This window comes from Coturnix japonica, chromosome 7, assembly GCF_054131305.1.
Source record: "Coturnix japonica strain WE chromosome 7, WE-NBRP24, whole genome shotgun sequence".
NCBI lineage: Eukaryota > Metazoa > Chordata > Aves > Galliformes > Phasianidae > Coturnix > Coturnix japonica.
Window position 1 is genome coordinate 15,954,916 of NC_140669.1, and position 23,253 is coordinate 15,978,168.

The following is a 23,253-nucleotide window of genomic DNA, read 5'->3' on the forward strand; positions in this document are numbered from 1 at the left end:
CCGCTGTTACTTGTGAGGAGAGGCTGACCCCCACCCTTCTACAACCTCCTTTCGGGCAGTTGCAGAGATGGAGAAGCTGAGCCTCCTCCTCCCCCAACTGAACAGTTTCAACCGCTGCCCCCAGACTGTTCCCCTTTGCACAGCTCTCCATCCACTCTGCCCCAAGCCTGCAGCAACACATGGAGTAATTATGACTAATGCAATGTTGCACTGCATTAGTAGGTGAAGCTGATTTTCTGAGCGGAATCTATCACACAGGGCTCTACCCCATTGCTCAGTTCTCATTAAGTCCTATGTTGCTAAGGAAGTATTATGCAAGAATAATTTTTTTCCTCTTTCAGGCTGATCCTTCAAAGAAATATCCTAAAAAATGTCAAGGTACTCTACCTGTATTGAAGCAACATTTCAGCTTCTTTGACATTGAAAACCTGAAATAGGTAGGAGAAACAATTATTATTGTTTTCCTATTACCTATACACTGAAATAGTGACAGTTCTCATCTGTCTTAAAAGTTACCTCCTCGAGAAAAGCAAAGTTTTAATACCTGCAGGTAGAATATTAAATAACATTCAGTTTACTACCTGTGAACCTCCTAGGACACACTCAGGACAGCTGTAATATTTGTCTGTTGAGGACTCCAATGCAGGAAGTGGCTCATGGAGTTACTCTGCAGTACTGTAGAAACACAGAATCATCATGCTCAGTATTTGACATGCATTAATTAGAAAGTTTATAAAGCGTTCCATTAATGTCAGATAATAACGACAAAAGGAGCATACAATAAAAAAACGTAATCTTTATTATTTCGGCACATTAATAATGTTATTTAGCTTCAGTTAGGGTAATAGTAGCATTTTCCTGCATGCAGTTCACTAATATAGTATTTGCCAATAATTTTAATAAAAGTAATCTATATTTAATTTTCCTGTGTAAGAAACATAAAATGTCCTGATGTGTTTGATTACACAGTTCTGCTACTTTTTCTTGGTGAAAAAAATATCGTGGACCCATGATAACACTTAGAACTGCAGTATGAAGAATTCTTTTAAAAAGTGTGTAAATATGAGGAAAAAAAAACAAAAAACACTAAGGATTCTGCTAAAGGAAGAGTGTATCTGAAAATCTGTTATGCAGGCACTGCTTAGACATTCAGTTATCATTTTACACCGTTTTCCAACTTCAAAAAAACAAAACAAAACCAAGGAACCAAAGAACTAGAGACTTATAAGCAAATTATGAACTTACTTTGCATAAAGATCTGACATGTTTGCAAATATAGTAAAAAATAAGACCTACAGCTATCTGTTCTCTTAGTCATATCATGTCCTCTGAAGTACTTCTGTGAAAAAGTGCTGTGGACAGAAAGTAAAAAGAAATGGTGTGGAGTCAACCTGAAGATAAAATTCAGTTCTTGTTGTATGTACATAATGCTGGAAAAGAAAATAAAATGATTTTTACATTATTTATATTTGCTTACAAAATTCTAACATTATTTTCAACAGGTGTATTAGTTTTCAATGTCTGTACAGTCTGGATATATACTATATGCTTCTCACTGAAAATTCAAAAATGTAAATCAAACAAGCTCCTAAGTAGCTGCAAAGTATTGCTTAATGGTATGAAGGAAGGAGGTCTTGTTGAATAGTTTACTTCATTTAGCTTTGATGTATGACTTCCCATTTTTACGAATCCTGGACAGTCAAAGGAACAGCAGCATAGGCAATATAAACATGCACTGGTAGCATCCAAACTATCTATAATGGTAGATAATACGTCATTTTACCTGTTGAAAGCTTGCACATTACACTTATTGTGGTACATATTTGATGCAATAAATGTGCTTAGGTCATTATCTGTTTGCTCAAACATGCACCACAGGTTAAAAATTACTATTTACATAGCAGAGGGCTTTTCATTAACATACAACATCAACCTTACCAAGAGCTGAAGATGGCTAAACAATACTGCAGGATAAAGCAGAACAACATTATTGCAGGCTCTTTCTGATCAATTTGGCAGTTTGGGCAGGTTCATTTAGTGTTTTTATGCAGAAGGACATTTGACAAAGACAGAATCTGTGACTCCAGACCCAGAAAGAAATGGGTACTTTCTGAAACTTAATGGTCTGTGCTAAATAAATAAATAAATAACTGTTCTTACTGTTCTTGTGAGTTACAGGGGACTTTACAGGCATACCAGGACTGGTTCAGACGCGATACAACATGAATACATTAATTAGACACCTCAGAATTTATTATTCCTTTCCAGAAACACTGAGCTAAAATCAGTTGTTCTTTGTGGCTTAATGTTATTTTCATGCGTGGTCTATAAGTGCAGCATGCCTTCATGCAAATCATTTCCGTGTGTATATTAGTCGCATAGTAGAACACCTGGCTCTTATACCTGTAAAGTAGTGCTTCACCCCCTTTCCCAACAGAAAACCCATTTACAAAAATAGTCGCATATAATAAACAACATATGAAAAAAAAAGATGAATCCACCAACACAGATTTGTAAAAATATGACGTATGTGGCAGTTGAAATGCAAACAGTGGATACAGTTACTGTATTGTTTTACGCTAAACACACAACTAGAACTTGGTTTGCACCCCTTAGCTGGTCCCTACAGCCTGAGTAGCCAGTTTTTCTCTCCTCTTCAGCAGTGTCAGCTGGTAGTGAGAACAGTTAAATCCTGTCAAGGTTGTTTCCCCATGTCACAGTCACAGTTACTGACTCGGGGTCGCTGTCTTTTAATAGGCACTGACCTTTAATGTATAGTATGTTTGTAAAAATTGTCAGTTTGGCATAGACCTCCAGCAGGAGTCCTGTTGACACAAACACATGACCTTTGCAGGCTATGAACTACTTTGCACATAGATGATTTTGCTTGCTATTTATTTTTATTTTTGAACATCTTTGTCTTCCTTTTCATGCTTTTCTCTGACTGCCCTTGTTACACGATCATAAGAAGGTGGACAAACTGCCGTTGATGCAGTTATATCAGTCTTCTCTGTAAATGAGTTTTCATTTAACTTGTCCATAAGGATTTCATCTTTAATGCCCAAACCTGCCCCTCCTTCAGTTTTGTTTTTGTTATAGATAAAGGAGGCTTGTTTTACTGTTCGTTTTAAAAGGTGGCGTCTAAAAGCACGTTGAATAATGACAGCAGATACTTCTTCTTGTTTTCTTTTTAACGTTGTTGTAATTGGTTCATAGGAAGCTTTAGAAGGGTTTGATGCCATAAAACGATCTTCCATTTGTATTCTGAGAGCATCCATCTCCCCACTTTCCCCTAGCACACGCTTTGTGAAAGCAAACAAGATGTCAAGGCAGTGAATTCTGTCACCGCTTACCATGGGCAGATCCATTGCAATCAGCTGGACCTTGTTTGGTTTGGGAAGGTGAAGAGGAGGCTCAAGAGCTGCTGCAAAATCAGACAATTTCTCAAATTCCATGAATTGTGTTGCATCTGGATCAAACTTCTCCCAGACTTCATAGAACATCTCAAAGTCATCCTCACTCAAGGGCTCAGCACTTTCTTCAGTGGCAACACCAAAATTCTCCAGGATGACAGCAATGTACATGTTCACCACCACCAGAAAGGATATGATGATGTAGCTGACAAAGAAGAAAATCCCAACCGAAGGGTTGCCACAGTCACCTTTAACAGAGCTCCCGGGGTGAGCTTTGTTAGGGTCACAGTCTGGCTCCCCACTATTAAGAATTGGGGCTAACAAACCATCCCAGCCAGCAGATGTGGTAATTTGAAATAGGCAGATCATGCTGTTGCCAAATGTTTCAAAGTTGAACATGTCATCAATCCCAGCTTCCCTCTTAACATAGGCAAAGTTGGACATGCCAAATATCGCATAGATAAACATGATCAAGAAGAGCAGCAGGCCAATGTTGAACAAAGCAGGAAGAGACATCATCAGAGCAAAAAGCAGAGTGCGGATTCCCTTTGCGCCTTTAATGAGACGCAGGATGCGACCTATTCTGGCAAGTCGGATGACTCGGAACAAAGTAGGGGACACAAAATACTTTTCAATCATCTCAGCTAAGAACATACCTAAAATTGGAGGAAAAATAAAAGGGATATATTACCACACTCTCCACATTATAGTGATAATTTACAAAAACAGTTTTAAAAATGATGTTCTATACAGCAATTAAAGATATTCTGTAGATTACACTTGCAGTATTTCTTTCTACAAGTTATAGTTAATATTGACAAGTGCAATGTATTTTGAATAATTACAACAATTATGATGATTGGGTAAATTATTAGATAAAATGTGAACATGCAAGAAGTTGCAAAGGCCAGTCATATAGTACTACTGAGTAAAGGTTCACTTTATATTCATTTTACCCTCTTTATAGGTTAATAAATGAGACTTACCTACTATTGAGAGAATGACAACTACAAAATCAAAAATATTCCATCCTATGGTGAAATAATAATGGCGGAGTGAAATTAATTTCAGTACACATTCTCCAGTGAAAAGGACAATGAACACCAAGTTTATCCAGTATAAAATATTTTCCATTTCTTTACTCTGGTCATCAGTTTCTACCATCATGGTAACCATGTTAAGACAGATTAGAATCATGATGCTAATGTCGAATACTTGCTGTGTCACAAAATCAAAGACCATGCCTTGAAACTTGTTCTGAGAAGGAAAAAGGAAAAGAAAAAAAAAAAAGCAAAACATCTATTACAGATTGTAATTGTTTTTCTTTTCCTATTAGAAGAAAGTAGAAAATTATATGTAGTAAAACCAATAGGGCTTCCATAAAAGCCTATCTAGGAAATGTATCTAGATTAATCAAAGTGAATACAACAGATTAGTTCAGCCTGTTTTTTAGTTTTTCTGTTTGTTTGTTTGTTTTGTATCCTACTTTGCATAATTATGACGTTTAACTCTGTTCATCATTATCTCTTTTTCCATGCAAGCTTTTGCCTCATACACTTTCTGTTCTGTGAAATGAATAAAAGGGAACTAACAGAAAAACACAGAGTGCGGTCGTGTGATTAAAGACAGTCCTTTAAGCATAGCCATGAAAATGGATTTGTGGAAATCATGTAATCATAAGTTATCATAATCAATTATTGAAAGAAGATATGTTGCTTATAATTTGCTAAGAAGCATACACATTTTCCATTTTTGCTGACTGATAAACTAGTTATAATTTATACATGAGTACAAATAGACTCCCTCTATACTAATAAAAAATGAGCTCTTAATAAGAAGCTGTTAGCCTGATGTGTAGAAATAATTTTACCCCTGGTCTTGGTATAGGCTTTTGTGGTTTTTTGGATCCCAACTTTTTCATTGCATTGTAGTATTTCTTCTGTTCTTCTGTCATAAATATGTCTTGACCTCCAAAGTAAAAACATGAAATCAAAGCTGGTTACAATCACATTTATATGCAGTGTTGAAAAAGCTTTTAAAGTGAAATGTGATTAAACATTTATTTATTATATAAGTGTTACTGTGTTTATCTTGTTAAAATGCACCAAATATTCCAGGAGAAATTACAGCAGATTCAGTGAGAAAACTGATGTTTGCTACCTTACTGTTCCCCGCTATCCTTCTTCCATGTAAAATTATAACACCTTCAGAGATTTCAGAGGCTGTTAGGCCGCATGGATATCCCTCCTAGAAACTGTGCATCCTGACTGATTCTATAGATACTGTATTGGCTTAGTTTCTCTGCATCATATGGAACTACTGCAGATGAATAATATTAAAGGTTCAAGCAATAACTAAAGTACCTATAATTTATGGAACTGACAGAATATGTCATGTAGGTCCCATTACTTGATATAAACTAACCTTAATATGTTCACAGAGTTAACACGTTAAGAGAGGTAAAAATAAAAAACATTATGAGTAAGAGCTTCATATTAATTTCAAATGAAACCTGAAAGACAGAGTATTTTGATGTAGACAGGAATTTCCTGAAAATCAAAAAGACTGAATTGAGGAAAATCTCTTAGCTATGAAATCTCAGTGTCTGCAATATAAGCATTTACTTGATAAGCTGGTTTTAAAGATAAGCAGCTAATATTCAGACCATCCATCTCAGTGAGATTCACAGCTGCACTATGAAAGTAAAAACAGGCATCCTTTGTAGCCTACAATGGTCACAAATCACTAATAAATTCTGTGCCACATAATAGAATTTAGGAGAGCCACTGAATACTATGATCATTTAAACAGCATTTGTAGGAGAGCAATGGTGTAATGCTTTGTCATAACCACGTAGTTTCTTTTGCTGATGACAAAGAAAAAAATCAAGAATTATGAGTGCCTTAATGTATGGGCGTATGTCAGGGAATTGATTCTGCAACAGTGTTTTATTAGTTTATGCATGTTAAAGCAGATGATTTGAGGACGATTAAACTGAAAATTGAAAACAAAAAGGATAAAGGTGTGTACTGTTCACTACAGTGTAAAATCTTATGAAGTTAATGTCTGCAACATCTGAGTAAGATTTTATACTCTGGTATTCTTCAGCTTTTTCAGTTTTGATACATTCCATATATCATGCAATTACAGGAAGGCACTGTTTTGCAATATATATAGAAGAAGAATTAAATTATACTTATCTTCTTTTTCTGCTGATTGAAGTTATCAATGATGACACCAATGAATAGATTCAGGGTGAAAAAAGACCCAAAAATGATAAAGATGACAAAATATAAATACATGTACAGGTTGTCTTCATACTTGGGTTGCTGTAACACCTGAGGAAAAAAGATGAAATATCATTCTTAAGATTCTTAAAATTTCAACTGAACAAGCAGCAATCTTGGACAAAATATCTTTTATTTCCTTGTCACTTATATCAATGTATTTTTGTATTACTGACAGCATCTGGCAGTTTACATTCAAATTTGTTACAATAATCTGCCACAGCAGAATCTCATATTATTTCATCTAATTTTGTTTCATCTTCCTGTATGCATATTATTCACTTTTGGAAAATATATAAATATACACTTGTTGATAGACATGTGTCAAGGAGAAAATGTACTTCAAAATATTTCCAGTACTTACGTCTCTTGAGTCAATAGCTGCATACATAATATCCATCCAGCCTTTAAATGTAGCCTGTAAACAGTACACACCTATTTAAGAATATAACTTTTAAGACAATTCATATAACTATTTCCAGCAACTGAATACAGTACCAGGCATTATTAGCATAACATACATAAGATTCATCCACAATTTTGTATTTTGGCTTTCTTTAGAGCTGCTAATAAGATACATTGCTGTGTACCCTGTTTGTCTCTATATAAACATATTAAGCAGAATATGTAATTAACTTATTTCTAATTATTTACCACAAATGATAGAATGCGGCATCATTTTAGTAGATCAAATTTTTATCAGTGGCTTTGTAACTCAGTTGCCACCAATGACTACTGATGTCATCAGAGTGGTGGCAACTCAAGGGAACAAAAGATTTGATTAGGCCAAAAAAGATAAACACTGTAGTATCAAGGAGAATTTAGATTTGTATCCACTCTGAAAGATTTTACTTGATTTAGTGATTCTATATTCATTCTAAATGCATTATGTTTTACAGAGGCTATAACCCTCAACTATGTTTTAGGATGATCTTGTGAAAACAGAATTTGCTCTATGTGCTTCGAATATTTAAGATGCCTTAAAAGTGACAGTATATAGTGAGTTTTTACAGCTGTTGACTCTAATCCATACGTGTAAGTTTTTGTTTGACAATGAAGTGTAGATTGTTCCATCTGCGTGTTTGAAAGACAAACTCATTTTCTCTATTGTATCAGTGAGTCACTCTTTTGAAACAGTTATGGACTAGGCAGCATTTCCAAGTAGCAATCATCCAGTCATGGCCAGAATAAATCCAACAACTGAGAGTGTTCTTGTTCATTTAATCCTTGTTATAATTTTACTAAGCAAGGCTGTAGATCTTTGGTTCCTTCATATTCCTTGTCATGGAGATTAGTCATAGAAACTAATCGGGATGGGAACATTCTTCATCCATCATTATTGCTGTATCTCCAACATCTTGAAATTTAATTTCTATCAGAGGTTTCAAAAAAGCTTTGCTTATGCATCATACAAAGCAGCTGGCATCATCCTGCAATGGATTTTATATGAAATTATTTTGAAAAGAGTACCCTTAAACTTTTGAAACATGGAATATTAAAGAGCAGCAAATCCATTTTGCAATGATTTCCACATTTGGAACCAACGCTAAAAAAATAATTTAAAAAAATAATAAGAAAAATAATAATAATAAAAAAAAAACAACTGAGGTGATTCAGGACACTTAGAGTGCAATGGGGAATCAAAGTACAGTGTTAGAAGACCAAAAGATTACAAAAAAAAAAATAAAAAAATAGAAACAAGTGTAATTGAAGAGAGATAGATGAATTTAAAGTCCTTGTGGAATACTGCAAGGGACTGATTTATTTAATTCCTGATAGAGGTTTGACTTGTTCTCTTGTTCTCAAAGACTTTAAAGGATGGAAACTGCACAGCCTTATCAAAAATATTTATATCAGCACTTGTATTTATTGTTTCCAACATTTAAATCCTAATGTTGCTATTTTAGGCTATCCCTCATCATAGCCGTTACAGACATGGAGAACACAGTACCAATCATTCTTTTGCAATACTTATTTGCAGACTGGTATCTGCTGCGTTATCTTCAGGCTAAATAATATTCACATCCTCACTCTTCCTTCAATCATTCCATGCAGATCTTGTCCAAAACTCAGATTTGGTGTTCTCTTCCATCAGTTTATCCAAGTAGCCAAAACTGGACTTGCTATTTCATCTAAGACCTTACCAGGTCTAAATAGCGCAGGATGCTTTACAGAGTTTACTTTTGTTACTGTCTGGTTATATTATTTGCTTTTTTTTTTTTTCTTTTTTAAAGTCATGATGGTGGTTGTAGTCAGCACTTTGACCTCAAACACTAAATTCAAGTAATATACATATTTTTACATGTGAAAGATGATGCCAATGATGGAGTGTCTCTTCTGTGAGGCACATGCCATTGTCTCTGGTTTATACAGATGATGGTCATTGCATATCATCTTTCAGGCAAACCAAAAGGTTTTTTTTGTACATTTGTAAGTATATCCTAGACTAAACTATAGTGACAGGGAAAAAAAAAAAAAAAGACTAATATTGAACTGTTTAGTTTCATTATCAGTAAGATAGCATGGTTCAATTAGAGTTAGGAAGAAAAGAAGAACTATCACAACTTTAATATTATTATCATTATTAGTCAACATGAAAAGAGTGTGATGATAGAAACATATAAAGATAACATGGCTTTCTTGAATTTCAAAATGACTGAAGTGAAACCTGTATTTGCCACAGCCAGATTCACAAAACAATAAGATTTTATCAGTCTTGAAGAAGTGAAGGGACAGAAATCCCCAAACTTAATGAAATTTCAATAATAAACTATATTTTGTCATCATATCATTTGTTTTTCTTCTAGATCCATCCTTCAGAGCATTAGGACACAGTCACTATCATCATCATTATACAAAAACAGTTGTGAATTTAACTGTCGAAAAAAAAGATTCTGTAATTCCCAAAGCAGAAGCCTCAGTTCAGTAGGAGAATTTCTATTCTCTAAATATGTTTCCTGAGCAATAGTGAATAATTGAACCAGAGATTCAGTATCAAAGCACCAAGCTTACTGAGTGTTGTTCCTAATACATTCAGTGGAAGCTTAGGCCTGGTTTTGCTAGGCTCAAGTTTTTCCACAACAGATCTTCAAGAGAAATAAGGTAATACTTGTGCGTTTGTGCATGCTGACTACAAAACACACAAATATGACAAAGAGATCAAAATCTGATTTTTGTATATATACAAATATATTGTATATCTTCAGAGACGCTAAATCAGAATTAATTCAGTGATTTCAAAGATTACACTTATTCTAAATGCTTTCCACCAAGGAAACTTGAAAGACAAACTCAAATGTAGATTCAAAAGTAGCTGGAAAACAACAAAACAAAATTCTCCAAGCTACTAATGTTAGAAGTACATAAACTTTTTCTCCTGATGGATAATTGCCAATGCAGTAAGAAGTAAATCCAGACTGGCACAACTATATTCTTTACCAGAAATAACAGAATAATGTGATACTGTGTTTGAAGAGTAATTTGCCACATTTTATCCTGGATAAATGCAGGCCTTCAGGAGATGTACTTACCAAAAAATCCGTACACTGGGTTTAGGTTAAGAAGGAATAATACCAGAAAATTTTCAAGGTATATAGATGCCACGTCTCTTTGTGCATGTCAGCCTGTTCCTCTTCACTTACTGATTTATGAAAGCTTTGAAAGGAATTTCTTCAGCAGATCTGTCTCTGCTCTGATGATTTTCTTTCAGATCAGAAAAATACTCAAATTTATACCGAAAAAGAAAAAAATCTGACATTTTTCTGCACTTGGGCCTGGAGTTTTGGTTTGTTCTTGTTTGGATATATGTATGTATGTATAATTTGCATTAAAATGATATTTCCAATGGTATTCACTCAAGATAGAATACCTTATTGATGAAGAGAATAAAGGCTTCAATTGTATTATCTATAACCCAGAAAAGCTGAGCTAATTTACATTATTCTTCTTTGCCTGGCTCACAAGTAGGAGTCAGAGAGCAGGATGAATAATGGAAAAAACACTGGATTGTAAGAGCTTCCTGTAGCTTCTAACCTCTTGCTATAGTATCTTTTATCTGTAATACATCCTTGACACTTATCACTGAAATTGTCATTAGAACAATGATATTCACCTCTATGAGGTTGTTTTTTTGGGTCCGCCACAACCCAAACAAGTCTGTACTAGAGACTTAGAGGGGAGAAATAAATTCAGTAGACTTTTCAATTAATCATGTAAAAAAAAACAAACAAAAATAACAGCCTTTGATGTTCACACTGGGTGCATAGAAAGCTTTTCCAGTAGCAACTATGATTTTATCAGATTTTTTCAGGCTTTTGAACAATACTTTTGGCTAAATATCCAAGTTTCATTAGCTTTATCTTTGTATCTGACATATTCAGAGATACTTCTAAGTAATTCTTAGTGTTCACTCATTTTTACTATTAATACTAGCTGATTGCGGATGGTACGTAAATCAAGACATACCCATCTACTTCTCATGTTCCTTGTAAACACAACAGCCTTAGAATTCTTTACTGGTTCCTCGTTCAAAGTACTTTAAATAGTTAAGTGAAAATCACCTCATAAGCATCTCCTCGAGAAACATTCATGAATTATGGCCTTCATTCTGTTTTTAAGCACTGGCTGAAAATCAACTTCACCAACATGGCATGTATTTCATATCTACACAGAATTTCTGTGTTGTAGATATTTTAAAACAACTGCCTTGTCCTCTCATGAGAGCTAGGTCTCTCATTGGTAACGATTATTCTTTCCTTTGGAAGTGTGGGTACAATTGGAAATGTCACCCAACTTGCCTCCCAGAGCAATGGAATAATCCAAAAATCTAAATTTTCATGTAAGAAATACATTTTTCAGTGGAAATAAAATAAGCTATGCATAGCTGAGACTCTGGAATATATATGACATTGTGAAGCATGTTTAATAAAGCACATGTTTAATAAAGCATACTGACCCTCCCTACACAGTAAAGATTCTAGGTCAATGGATTTCAAAAATTAGGCAGAGAAAACAATATTCATGGTCTTTCCAGTGAACAATGAACTTCAAATTATCAGTGTTATCACAGTCTTGTAATGAGATGCTCTGTTTGATCAGTGAGGCAGTTACCAGTGCTCAGATTTAGTGTCTTAGAACCTGGGCAGGCCCGTGTCAATGCCACTGCATCATGTTAACAATCTGCATTAGTAAGATTTTTTGTGACAATATAAAAATTAGAAACTTATTTTAAAATAATAAAAATGAAAATTAATTCTCAGAATTAGACCTCAAAAAGGCAGGTTGCTTACTGTGCACAATTCGGGTTAGAGTCCTGCAGTTTCTTGGCTGAGTCAGACTATAAGGTATTCCAATATAGTTCATGTTCTGAGAACATAATTTTTGATAGTGAAGACATAAGCCTTTCTGCATGTATTTTCTTTGTGTGCCTGTGCACAGGAATAACAGGGAATATATTTCATAGACTACAGCACCTAATGATACTTTTCTTCTAGTTCTCTTCCAGATAGAAATTGTTTATTAGATCTTGTAGATGCAATGGTGGCAGCCACATCACTGAGGAAGCATTTTCTACCTGGAAGTCTTTCCTGTGACTTAATTACACTAATGTAGATTTCTCTTCAGCACTGAAAATAATCAGATGACTACATACCAGCCCTAGTACTCCTAGAGACATTAGAAAGGGAACAATTGTTCTCCCAGATGTCCTAGAAGTTCTTCGGTCTTCTTAGTAGACTTTGCTAATCAGTATGAAAAACTAAAAAATTATCATTGCAGTGGTATTACTGAATTACAAAGTCGCAGGTAAAAATATGTATTCTTCTTCTGTTGCTAGAATTGCTTCCCACTATTACATACAAACAATAAGAGTGATATAATAAAGAGTGATCACTTACTACTTGAAGCAAAGAAAGATACCCAAATCCTACATTATCAAAGTTTACTTTCACGTTTTTCCATCGGGCACTTTGATTGTTTTTTATGAGTTCCTCGCACTGACTAAAATTGTTGATTTGGTCGACTTCAAACCTTTCATCAGTTGTGGTGTTAACACAGTAGTAGAACTTCCCAGCAAACAGATTTACTCCCATGATGCTGAAAATTAGCCAGAATATAAGACAAACGAGAAGCACGTTCATGATGGATGGAATTGCTCCTAAAAGGGCATTCACAACCACCTAGTACACAAATACAGGGGGAAAAAGAAAAGAGTGTAAGAACATTTACAGCAATAAAGTTTTGTATACTGTTTTACCAGTGCTTAATAAATGCTTGTTCAGAAACGAATACCATAAATGTTAATGCAGTACATTAATAATTTTAACGCTGCACTGTTCTTTTAAGTACTTAACATTAATACATGTAATGAAAGGAAAATAAATGAGAAAATCAATATAGTTATAAGAAAAAAAACAAAATGCAAGACTTGGTTGTGATAAGGTGAAGTCCAACACTGATATGTTCTATATAAAAATAAATGTTAAATGTAAATACAGACATAAGAAAAATTTTTAAAACAGCATCAAATTATAGCTTAAAAAATGTCTTAAAAAAAAAAAAAAAAAAAAAAAAAAAAAGGAAAGCCTAGACATTATCAACATAACTTTGAAATTTAAGCTGAAAACATAAATGCCATGAATCTATAAACTAAGCTCTACTTTTAAAGGATTATGCAGGAGTTACATACGTATCTTTATTGCCTTTTTGTTCCATGCAAGAATATCACAAAGATTAATTTCTTTGTATAAAAAAGCAAGACAGTTTTGCAATATGTGTCTACTTTGAACAGAATTTATTTCAAGCTCCAGTCTTATTGTTTCATGTATTTTGTCAGTAACGCCCTTCATTTATCTAAATATACACCAAGGACATATTTAGAGGTTTTGATTTGGTATTTTAAATTGCTTTAGGCCAGTCACCTACTTAGCCCCCTGTATGCAAGATATCAAATTATTTATATAGAAAAAGACATATTTTTTCTGATATATACAGTAAATAATCACATGTGTCTGTCAGAGCTAGAAAAACTTCTGCAACACTTGTTTGGCTGAAAAGCTAAGCAGACTGTTCTCCTTAAGTATCCAATACCAGATCTCATATACTAAGTGTATGTTATCTTTTTTTTTTTTTTTTCCTCTGTAAAATTTTTTGGACCTTGTGAAACGATAAAATAAAATGTACAGTTGGGGTCTGATTCTTAGTAATCCAGTCCCTGGCATAAGACAGGAAAAGACTGGGTGCAAATACTTGGGATTCGTTAAGGTGTCTTAGTCCATCTTTATTCCCTGTAGTCTGCAACGTTGAGGAGTCTTTCCCACTAACAAGATAAATTTGAGCAAGCTCAGAGTTGCTCCATCATACTACCTGCCTCTCAAAGGCCTTTGGAAGTGGAAAGTTGTGGCCGAGTTACTTATCACTCAGAACATTCCTCTTCCCAAAACTTACAGCCATTTTTACAGGCCTCATCCATTAACAGATGGTGGAAACTGGAACTTTGCAAAGAATTACTGCTATCGTTTTTGAAAAAAATTAGCTTTCCTTGGCAGCTTCTGTGTTAGTGATAGTTTTGAAGGAAGTATTCTTACTTCATGAGATTCCTGTTGCAGAAAATATAAAGTACCTATGTGATGTAAGAATAAGCTACCCATTTTTAAGAAGGCTAACTGGGTCTCAGTAACAGTCAGCTTACAAGAACCCATTTTCAAAGGATTGAGAGAAATACTGTTTTAGTGGCCTGCAGGGAGAACAAATCTGTTGCTACTTAAGTTGACAGAATTAAGAAAAAACATAAAAATTAGTAATGCAATGATTTTGGAATTTATTCCAAGTCTGGCCTGTCCTAATAAGGTACTGTATCAAGGTACTGCTTATATCTTTTTTTTATTAATTTTTTTTCCTTCCTATAAAAATGTGCTGGATGTGCTATGCTGATTGAATTCCACTGTTTAATCTTGGTGAAAAACCTGGAGATAGAGAAGTCAAGAAAGAAAGATGAGAATTTATTCTAGCAAGTCAATTAAATGAAGGTTACCTGTGTTGAAAGCGAAGAGTGGTGTTGCCTAATTTGATTGCCTGTAGCAGTTACCTTTTTAACAACCCTGAGATCCATTGGACCACAGCACAGATCCAGAACAGGCAGCAGAATATTAACAGCTACAATGATTGTTACAACAATTATGAACTGATCATAGTTGTAGAAAGATTTCTACAAAAGGACATTGAAGTGTCTCACATCTTTAGATGAACAGGTACTGCAGTCTTGCTGCTGTGACTGCCAAAAGATCAGCTTCTTGTTCTCAAATAAGAACTGAACAGCTTCTTCCAGCAACTGTTCCAACAGTGATTCCAACAACGTATTTCATTTAGGTCACTGAAAACTCATCAAATGGTAACAATTTCTGGTCACTACTGACCTGGCCTGGATGCGAACTGGTGACCTAGAGATGAAAGGCTCTGTATCCTATTACCAACCCCTTGAGCTATCCAGTCCCCCTGGAAGGTTTTTTAAGAAAAGAAGAAAACAAAATTAAAACTTTTACAAGATGTTTTTTTGTTGTTGTTGTTTGTGTTTTTTTGTTGTTGTTCGATTGATTTTTGATTTATTTTTTTTTTCCCACCACTGTTGAGTCTTTGTCCTTTAATATATGTAACACAGAACTGGATTTTTACATGCTGGTCAGATGCTGGGCTGACTGTGAATTTCACCTTCGAAAGAAGCCTTTAATTTCTTTGGCGTATGCAGTTGGAAGTAATTTTGCTTTTTCATTGTGTTTTTTGTTTGTTTTTTTTTTTTTTTTTTTGCTTTACTTCCTTTATGTTTTCTTTGTGACTAACTGAAGTATATTGGGATATGGTCCGTATTATTCCACATAATATATATCCACAATAGCAACCATAAATACACACACATACCTGCACATGTAAGTTACAGCAAATGGACAGAAAAAAGAGAACCAATGAAAAGTGAACTGAATTATGAAGAGAGATCATTACATTTCTTAATTAGTTAAAAATCCAGCAAGTTGAAAATTGTCAGCCTCTTTTTCTTGGAAACTGTCTTTAGTAGGTTACTAGAAAGTTGGCTGCCAAAGCTCTTATTTATATTCTTCAAATCTGGAACAGATCAATGTATTGAAAGATACTTTTCTTTTGAGTCTATTTTCTATTAATCCTTCATAAATATACATATAGGGAGAGTAACAGTTTATCCCTGCTCTGGGAGTAGAATATAAGCTTTATTAGATACAGCCTTGCTGTAGCACAATATCCCAAACACATGAGTCTCATAGATATAAATGTTCTCACAGCAAAATGGCTTCAACAGATCCTGGCATCTATCTGAGCAGCCACAGGATTTCTAGGAACTTCTACATTCAACCTGGGTTTTCTGCAATCTGTAAACAAACCAGGAAAAGTTTTCAGTAGTACTTAACAATTTTATCCATAAAAATTGTAGCTTTTGTGGAGAAGTACTAAATTCTTTGACCATGGTGCAAATGAGAAGGGAGTTACACTCTTTAGGATGAAGAAGAAAATTATACGATTATGTCTGGAAAATTCATCCTACTAAAAATGATGAAGTACTTTAGTTACCTCCATTTTGGGAGTTACCAACATGTATTGTTATTGTTCCTCAAAGATTTGATGTGCCTGATCTCCTCTGAAGAAGCAATTTGAAGGCCATAATGATAACTGTCACGTGTGCACTATCTCACATAAGATTTACATAAACAAGTACAGAAAGTTAAACAGCTTTTACTTCATCAATACCTTTATGGATAAAATCAAATCTCTGTGCATGCCTGACATGTGGTCATAACAAGTGAAAGACATATTCCATTCATACTCAGCCCTTGATAGTTGGGAACGCCCAAGGAAACATTCAGGAAGTCCAAGGAAGAAGAACAAGGAATAGCCTTACATGCATGTGTCTAAAAGATAAATAATTTCTTTCTTTTAGGTGACTGTCTGTACAGTCACGCAGCTACAGACTTCCGAAAGGATTTTATACAAAAAGCCATTCACCTCTCAGCAGCACAAAGGTTGAAGAGACAGGTATTCAAAGGCACCAGCAAGAAGAGAGAGATGGTCGACAGTGTATGCAGTATAAGCACCCTCCAAGGAAAACAGGAAGATTAATTCCTGACTCAAATTAAACACTGAACCAGCTCTGAGCAGAATTTCAGAGTAAGATATGAGTACTGCTTTGTCCCAAACAAGCTTGATCTTAGAAGACCATGAATCTCTCCTGGCCAAAGTCCAGATGTACACAAATCTGGTGGAGAGAGAACTTGCAATGAAAGATAAAGATGTGAGCAAGCAGCCATTGGTTTAGATGTTTTTTCCACCAGAGAGGTAAGATAAACAGGCAGGTGTGCTGTAGATGGACAGGAATGGAAACTGAGGTGATTTATACAATCTGCGTGTAAAATGCTCTTATAGTGAAGGACTCTGAGGACATCCAACAAGGAACATTAGAAGATGCTGAAACTACACTGACTTGACCAGGAGGAGTCTATCAGTTGTTTTCTCTCTTGAATCATAAGAGAGTTGAACAAAGGGAGGAAAAGACCTAAGGAACACAGTAACTTTCCCAGTTTGGGGATCAAATAAGAATCCGAGAGAGACCATGAAGAAAGTCAACACCTCAATCAAAAAGATTAGCACTTCCTGATAGTCAGTGATAGTTAGAATAGGCAAGGAGTCATTGGAGCAAGGCTTTATTTTGAAAAGCTCAACTCCTTGCTCCCGGCATTCATGAACCAACAATTTAAAGTCAACTTGTGCATCAGGTGATTTATTTGAGTTATGGCAGCATAAGTGCACTACAGATCTGTGACAGGCTATCCAGCAGCTTGAAATCAATGTCTGGCTCTCCTTCACATACTTCTAACTGATAGCTTTTTCACTGTGTTTGGATCTCCTATCATATGCATGTTATGCATTTTCTAGTTTACCTATCATGGAGCATAAGCAGATGTTCCTATCAGACAAGTCAGAAATATGAAACCGAAACTTTTCTTTATGTAAGTAATGGTGTTTTCCAAAGACTAGTTCTTACATAAATAGATTGGTGCTCAGAAGATGGCATCTGATCAGAAAATTCACGATGCAAACCAAATTGAAAAGAGATTTGCATCCATTCTGTTCTTTTATGTCCATGTGATAGGAAGGAAGACCTTCAAATCAAAGTGGAAAACATGAATACAAAAGTAACCAAATTCAACCCAAGTTTTTTTTGCTAAACCACATCCAAAATAAAGATTGCACTTTTAATCCCTTTTGAAAGGTAATTAGAAATGCAAAGGTAAGTAGCATAGAGCAAAAAGTTGCCAGGAATTCTTTAAAGTACTTTCCACGTTAAATACTTGAATGGCTCCTTAGTTTCAAGGCATGACATTGATTCTATACTTTTACCTATGAAGAACTGGGAATTTCTTGCAGAGTATCTCTTAGGTATATCTTTACACTCTGGGGTACATAGTTTAGTTGATGTGTATGCAATGGCAGTTACTAATTCTTCACTGCCTAAGTTGTATACATGATCTAGAACTTTTAAAATGTGCTGTGTGATGTACAAAACTGCACTTGATTTCTAGATGAGAAGTACCTCAAGATGTGCAATTTCATCAAGTTACTTGTTTGCTTAATCAGGTAAAAAGAGGAAATGCATGGACCCGCAGGGCAATCAGTGATGATAGAATCTTAATCAACAAACAAAAAATCCACAGAAGCAAAACAAAAACCCTCAGCAAATACAATTATAATAAATTACAAGATCATCCAGCGGTGCAGTGATGAAATTTGGTAATATCCAAATTAGTTCAAATGTTAACAAAGGTGAAGGAGAGCTTAAACATTTAAATAATTCAGATAAAAAATGTGAACTACTTATGTAATTCTGTTGAGAAAGGTTCCATTTGATACCAGATGTTTGAGTTCATTTTTTATCACAATAGCATCTTCTGTAATCTCAAAGTACAAAAAATCTCTAACAAAACAGGCCTATTTCCTTCTTATAGGCAGAGATTTTTAACTGAGAAGGAGGTGGGATTGAACTTACAAAACAGTGAATGGTAGATGTCAAAATCAAATAAATATTTCTGTTGATGCTTTACCCCAAATAAATAGTTGTACATGTGCATACACATACAGTCACAAGGGAACATTTTATTCCCTCTAAATTCTACCATCTAAACATTAAACCTTGTACACATTCATTTAATCCTAAACAACACAGAACAAGATACAGAGCCAAAAGGACTGGCACTTGATTTGTAAAACAGGGATTTCACCTGAGTTTCTACTGATTCAAAATTCCCCAGAGCTTGAAAATTCAAAGGACTATTTTCTTCGTTATAAAACAGGACACCTGGGAGCAACCTGTTTTCATAAAATATAAAAATAATAAAACACTGAGTATTATTTTATCAATAGGCACTGTTGTGGTTTTTGTTTTTTGTTTTTTGTTTTTAAGATATAATATGCATGTAAGGTAAACATCTTGTACAAGTACTGCAGTATACACTCCCTTAAGAGTATTTACAGTCCCAGTCTGAAAGAAGGGAATGCTTAGTCTCTGCAATGTCATGATCAATATCTGCACTCCTGCTCTCCTTTTTTACATGCACTCTACAAAGTTTGCAGGCAAAATCTTAGTTCATCCTCAGCAGCAGAGTAAACATTTTGGACAAGCTGCAGAATACAGAGCTAAATAAAAAATTTTTGGGAATGCAAAGGTGAGCAGATTAGAACAGATACGTTGTGTAAGTAAACAACAGACACATAGTGTAAGTAAATAATAAAAAATTGTGAAGATGCTGCATATGCACGATGAGCACTATGAACTGGCTTTGGAGACAATAAAGGATGAAAATTAAATATTTCTGTGGGAAAAACTGTAATCTGCTTGACGTGCTCCAAATAATGATTGAAGGGAGGATCTATGCTGAATGTGAAAATGCAGATTCACTCAAATTATTCAAACCGGCATAGAATGAACACTGTGTTAAGGATTACAGGGTGAAGATTGTTAGAAGATTTTAAGAAATCTACCATTTAGAGCATCAACTGCAAGGAAAACTTTAGATTTAAATGAGAGTATGCAAAGAAAAGACAGGCAAATGAAAAGGATTGGGGAGAGACATGGAAAGACAATTCTTAGTCTTAACGAGCAAAGATGAAGTAAGAGACAAAAGATCTAAGATGAGAATAAACTCACTCCCTTATCAAGTTAATACAATGATTAATTCTTCTCCTTAATTAATGCTATATGAATTTAGCTGACCCCAAAGCATGGCTCTGATATGGATTTTTATCTTCAAAGAAAGGAAAATGCTTCCCCAAATATTTAATGCACAAACTATTTGTGTAACACTGTGCTGGAGAAATTTGCTTGTGGGTGGTGGATTTGTGCCCTGGAATTTCAGACCCAGTAGCAGGGTGGTTTGAGCTCCATTATCTTAGGAGGTCTCTCCTAATCTCATTCCAGACAGCTTTCCTAACAAAGTTTAACTTGGTTAAAGTAAGAACAGAAGCATATTTTATTCACTGCCTATTAAAACCAAACTACATTGTTTGATTTAATAAAATACATTTGTTCCCATAGCAGCTCTGAATCTGTTTCTCACAACAGATCAAGTATACAGTAAGAGACTTCTGAAGACATAACACAGAAAAAATTGTACACTCTAACATACTCTGTGATGAAACACAGTAGTTATCTGCCAAGCAACAAATGATACGGCTGCATTTCTCTGTCTGAGAAGAGTTGGTAAATGCTGTAAATACATACAAACACGAAATCAGAATAATTAGCTGATGTGAGAACAGTACTGGTGAAGTTCGCTAGATCTGGTGAAAATTATATTTTGCTTTTGTAATGGCATAAATCTAATGCCATTGCCCTTTATATTTCATTATTGTGACCCTAACAGTAAGGATTTTCTTTGAGAAAGAAGAAACACAAATCCAGTAAAAAATCACCTTGATTTCAATAATATAAGCAACTCCTTTAAAAATTCTCTTCTAAATGTGGTATTATAGTCTAAGGAAAATCGTCATATACTAGGATATGTCCCATATGTTTTTTGAGTATCTATATACAAAGCCTTCTTACATTCGATTCTCTAAAATTTTCAGCTATGTTTTGGGAGATGCTGCACTTGTTATAGACTGTCCTTAAGACTCAAAGGTAGTGAATAAGATCATAATCTTAAAAAACGGCAGCACTCAAGAAATCTCTCATGCTGCATAATCTTTAGATTAACAAAATATAACCCTCTACACTTACAGAAAATATGCAGGAGGTAGAGAATATACTTTCTCAAGATTAAATATATAATTATTATCTGTAAGATGTTAAATTCACTGTAAATGCTGTTTGTGTTGTTTTATCCTTTCCACCAAAGCTAGAAAAACCCTGCAGACATGACAATCTCCTACTGTTGGTGCTTGCAAGGGTTGTACCAAAGACCAAGGGTTTTTGTAAGGATATGACAGTAAATGAAGTAACTTTTTGTTTTACTGACATGTCTCCTGAAGAATATTTCTAAACTCCATAGTACAATTATTAACACAATTCTTGACATTCTATGAAAATTATAGAAGTTACTTTCCAACACAGACCACTCTGTCCTACAATAGAGCCTGAATTCAGATCCAATGATTTTATAAAGATTCTATATAAAACAGAAATCTATAGCATGTTTTTAGTTGTGAACCTATAATGACAGACACTCGATGCTGTTTTATAACTCAATTGTATAAGTAACTTTAGTTCCTACTAATAAGTTTGGACTATTCTTGGAAATGCCTCATTATCTCTTTCATGGTAAGGGAGTCTGAGGTATAGCTATTGAATTTTAGAAGATATTTCAGACACCAAATACTTTAATTTAGTTTTACATGTTATGAAATTGGACTGGAAATTTGAAATACAGTAAATGTTTAAAGCAATCAGCCAGAAATATGCATAAGGCATGCAAAACTGAAAGTGCAAGTGGTTTTCAGATTGTTTGCTGCCTTCTACTATTTCTCTAATAAATAAATCAAGCACGGCATGACATGCTTTATTTTGTGAAACTGGACACAAATGCATGCTTTATTGTTACTTAATTCTCTAACTCAGCAAAGCAATGTGTACTCAGTATTCTACATTGACAAGTAGCATACCAATTCAGTACTAGCGCAAAAGCATTATATTGCAAATACTAAAAAGCTAAACAAAAAGCAATGGGTATATTCAAATCTCAGGTTGCAGATAATTCTACTTAGCATGTGTATTACTTGAGATAAGAATATAAACCCTATGACAAAAATTTAAATTAAATTAAAGCAATTCTTTACTTTGCCTTCCAGCGTCTGGTTGGAGTTGGTTTTGAGACTCACTATAGAAATATTAAAATTTCTTAGACTGTAGATTACTAGTAGATACATTTTAAATACCCTTAATATGGCTAAATTCATTTATGTGCTCAAAGCAAGCACAGGCTACGAACCATTTGCAACTGTCTCATCACCAATGACTCATAGATTTTATTTCCACTTTGTCAGTGGAAATTATCTATCTCAGTTTTGAAATTATGCTGTTTCATAAGTGAGTTGTAACTGCAAAATATAACATGATTTAAAGAGTGAAGTATGTTTTGATATTTCTGCATTAAAAAAAAAGCTATTAGTGTTTAGTGGCTCTGTAAAATGCTGCATTTTTATTGTTCATCAGAAAGATAATCAAATATGAACCTAAAGTAGCCTAGCTTGTTTAACAATTTGTTTTCCAAAATTATACATAGTGGCCTATGTACAGGGGCTTCCATTGAATACAATTGATCTCTTCTTTTCAAGGCAAATTTTACATCATTTTGAACTCAGGGGAAAATAATACATGCTGAATAAAAAAAACTCAGCTTGTTTGTTAGTATAAGTCTGTGTAATATAGAAAAGCAAGGAAGGCTAAATTATTTTTACTTCCTGTTGGCAAATACAAAATCTCTTTTAATGGGTTTTTATGAAATGAACTCAGTTTCTGAGAAGGCTGTAAGTTGATATGGGTATATTCCTATAATGAGCTGGTCAATTGTTATTTGAATCTTTTTACTGTTCGTGAGTCATTCATAAAGTAATGCTAATATCTGTCAGTAGGCAGGTGCTCTGCACGCTTGCCAACCACTTTGAAAAAAACATTTTCAGAAGAGCATATAACTACCAGTAAAGAGAAAGATTATGCATTTGGCTGGTCGCATTTGCTAAGTGACTAGTATGAGGTACTTCATTGATCATCATAAATATTGGAAGATATGGCTCTAACAGTTACTGCTTTTTCAGTCTTGTCTGTGATTCCTATACAGTAAGTTGCTCTTGAATTTTTCATCTTGTGTATCTGAAATACTACCATGTGATTGGGTCTCTGGTATAGTTTCATACTTTTACAGTGAGAAATAAAAGAATGCAATATATAGATTTTGAATAATAAGTACTTTTCTTTGAGCATGAATATCATATATGTTCTAAGTAGGAAACGTACTGTGGCAGTCACGTAAGGATACAGAAAAGAA

General features: G+C 34.5%; 1 protein-coding gene across 11 annotated transcripts in view; it reads right to left on the bottom strand.

The window, feature by feature from the left end:
• Positions 1-776: 776 nt before the first annotated feature.
• The window catches only part of LOC107316752 (sodium channel protein type 1 subunit alpha), a 77,080-nt gene continuing 54,603 nt past the window's right edge, over positions 777-23,253 (bottom strand). For 5 of the 11 annotated variants that reach the window (XM_085552389.1, XM_085552390.1, XM_085552387.1 and 2 more), the window contains 6 exons: positions 12,595-12,876; positions 7,065-7,118; positions 6,614-6,751; positions 5,284-5,388; positions 4,400-4,670; positions 777-4,069 (listed from right to left, as the gene is read on the bottom strand). In XM_085552389.1, the coding sequence (XP_085408515.1) occupies positions 2,901-4,069; positions 4,400-4,670; positions 5,284-5,388; positions 6,614-6,751; positions 7,065-7,118; positions 12,595-12,876 (2,019 nt within the window). In that variant the 3' untranslated portion in view covers positions 777-2,900. Of the gene's footprint in view, positions 4,070-4,399; positions 4,671-5,283; positions 5,389-6,613; positions 6,752-7,064; positions 7,119-12,594; positions 12,877-15,111; positions 15,191-18,987; positions 19,082-23,253 lie in introns of those variants that run through there. The other 6 variants (XM_085552393.1, XM_085552392.1, XR_014947925.1 and 3 more) reach the window with 4 other exon arrangements.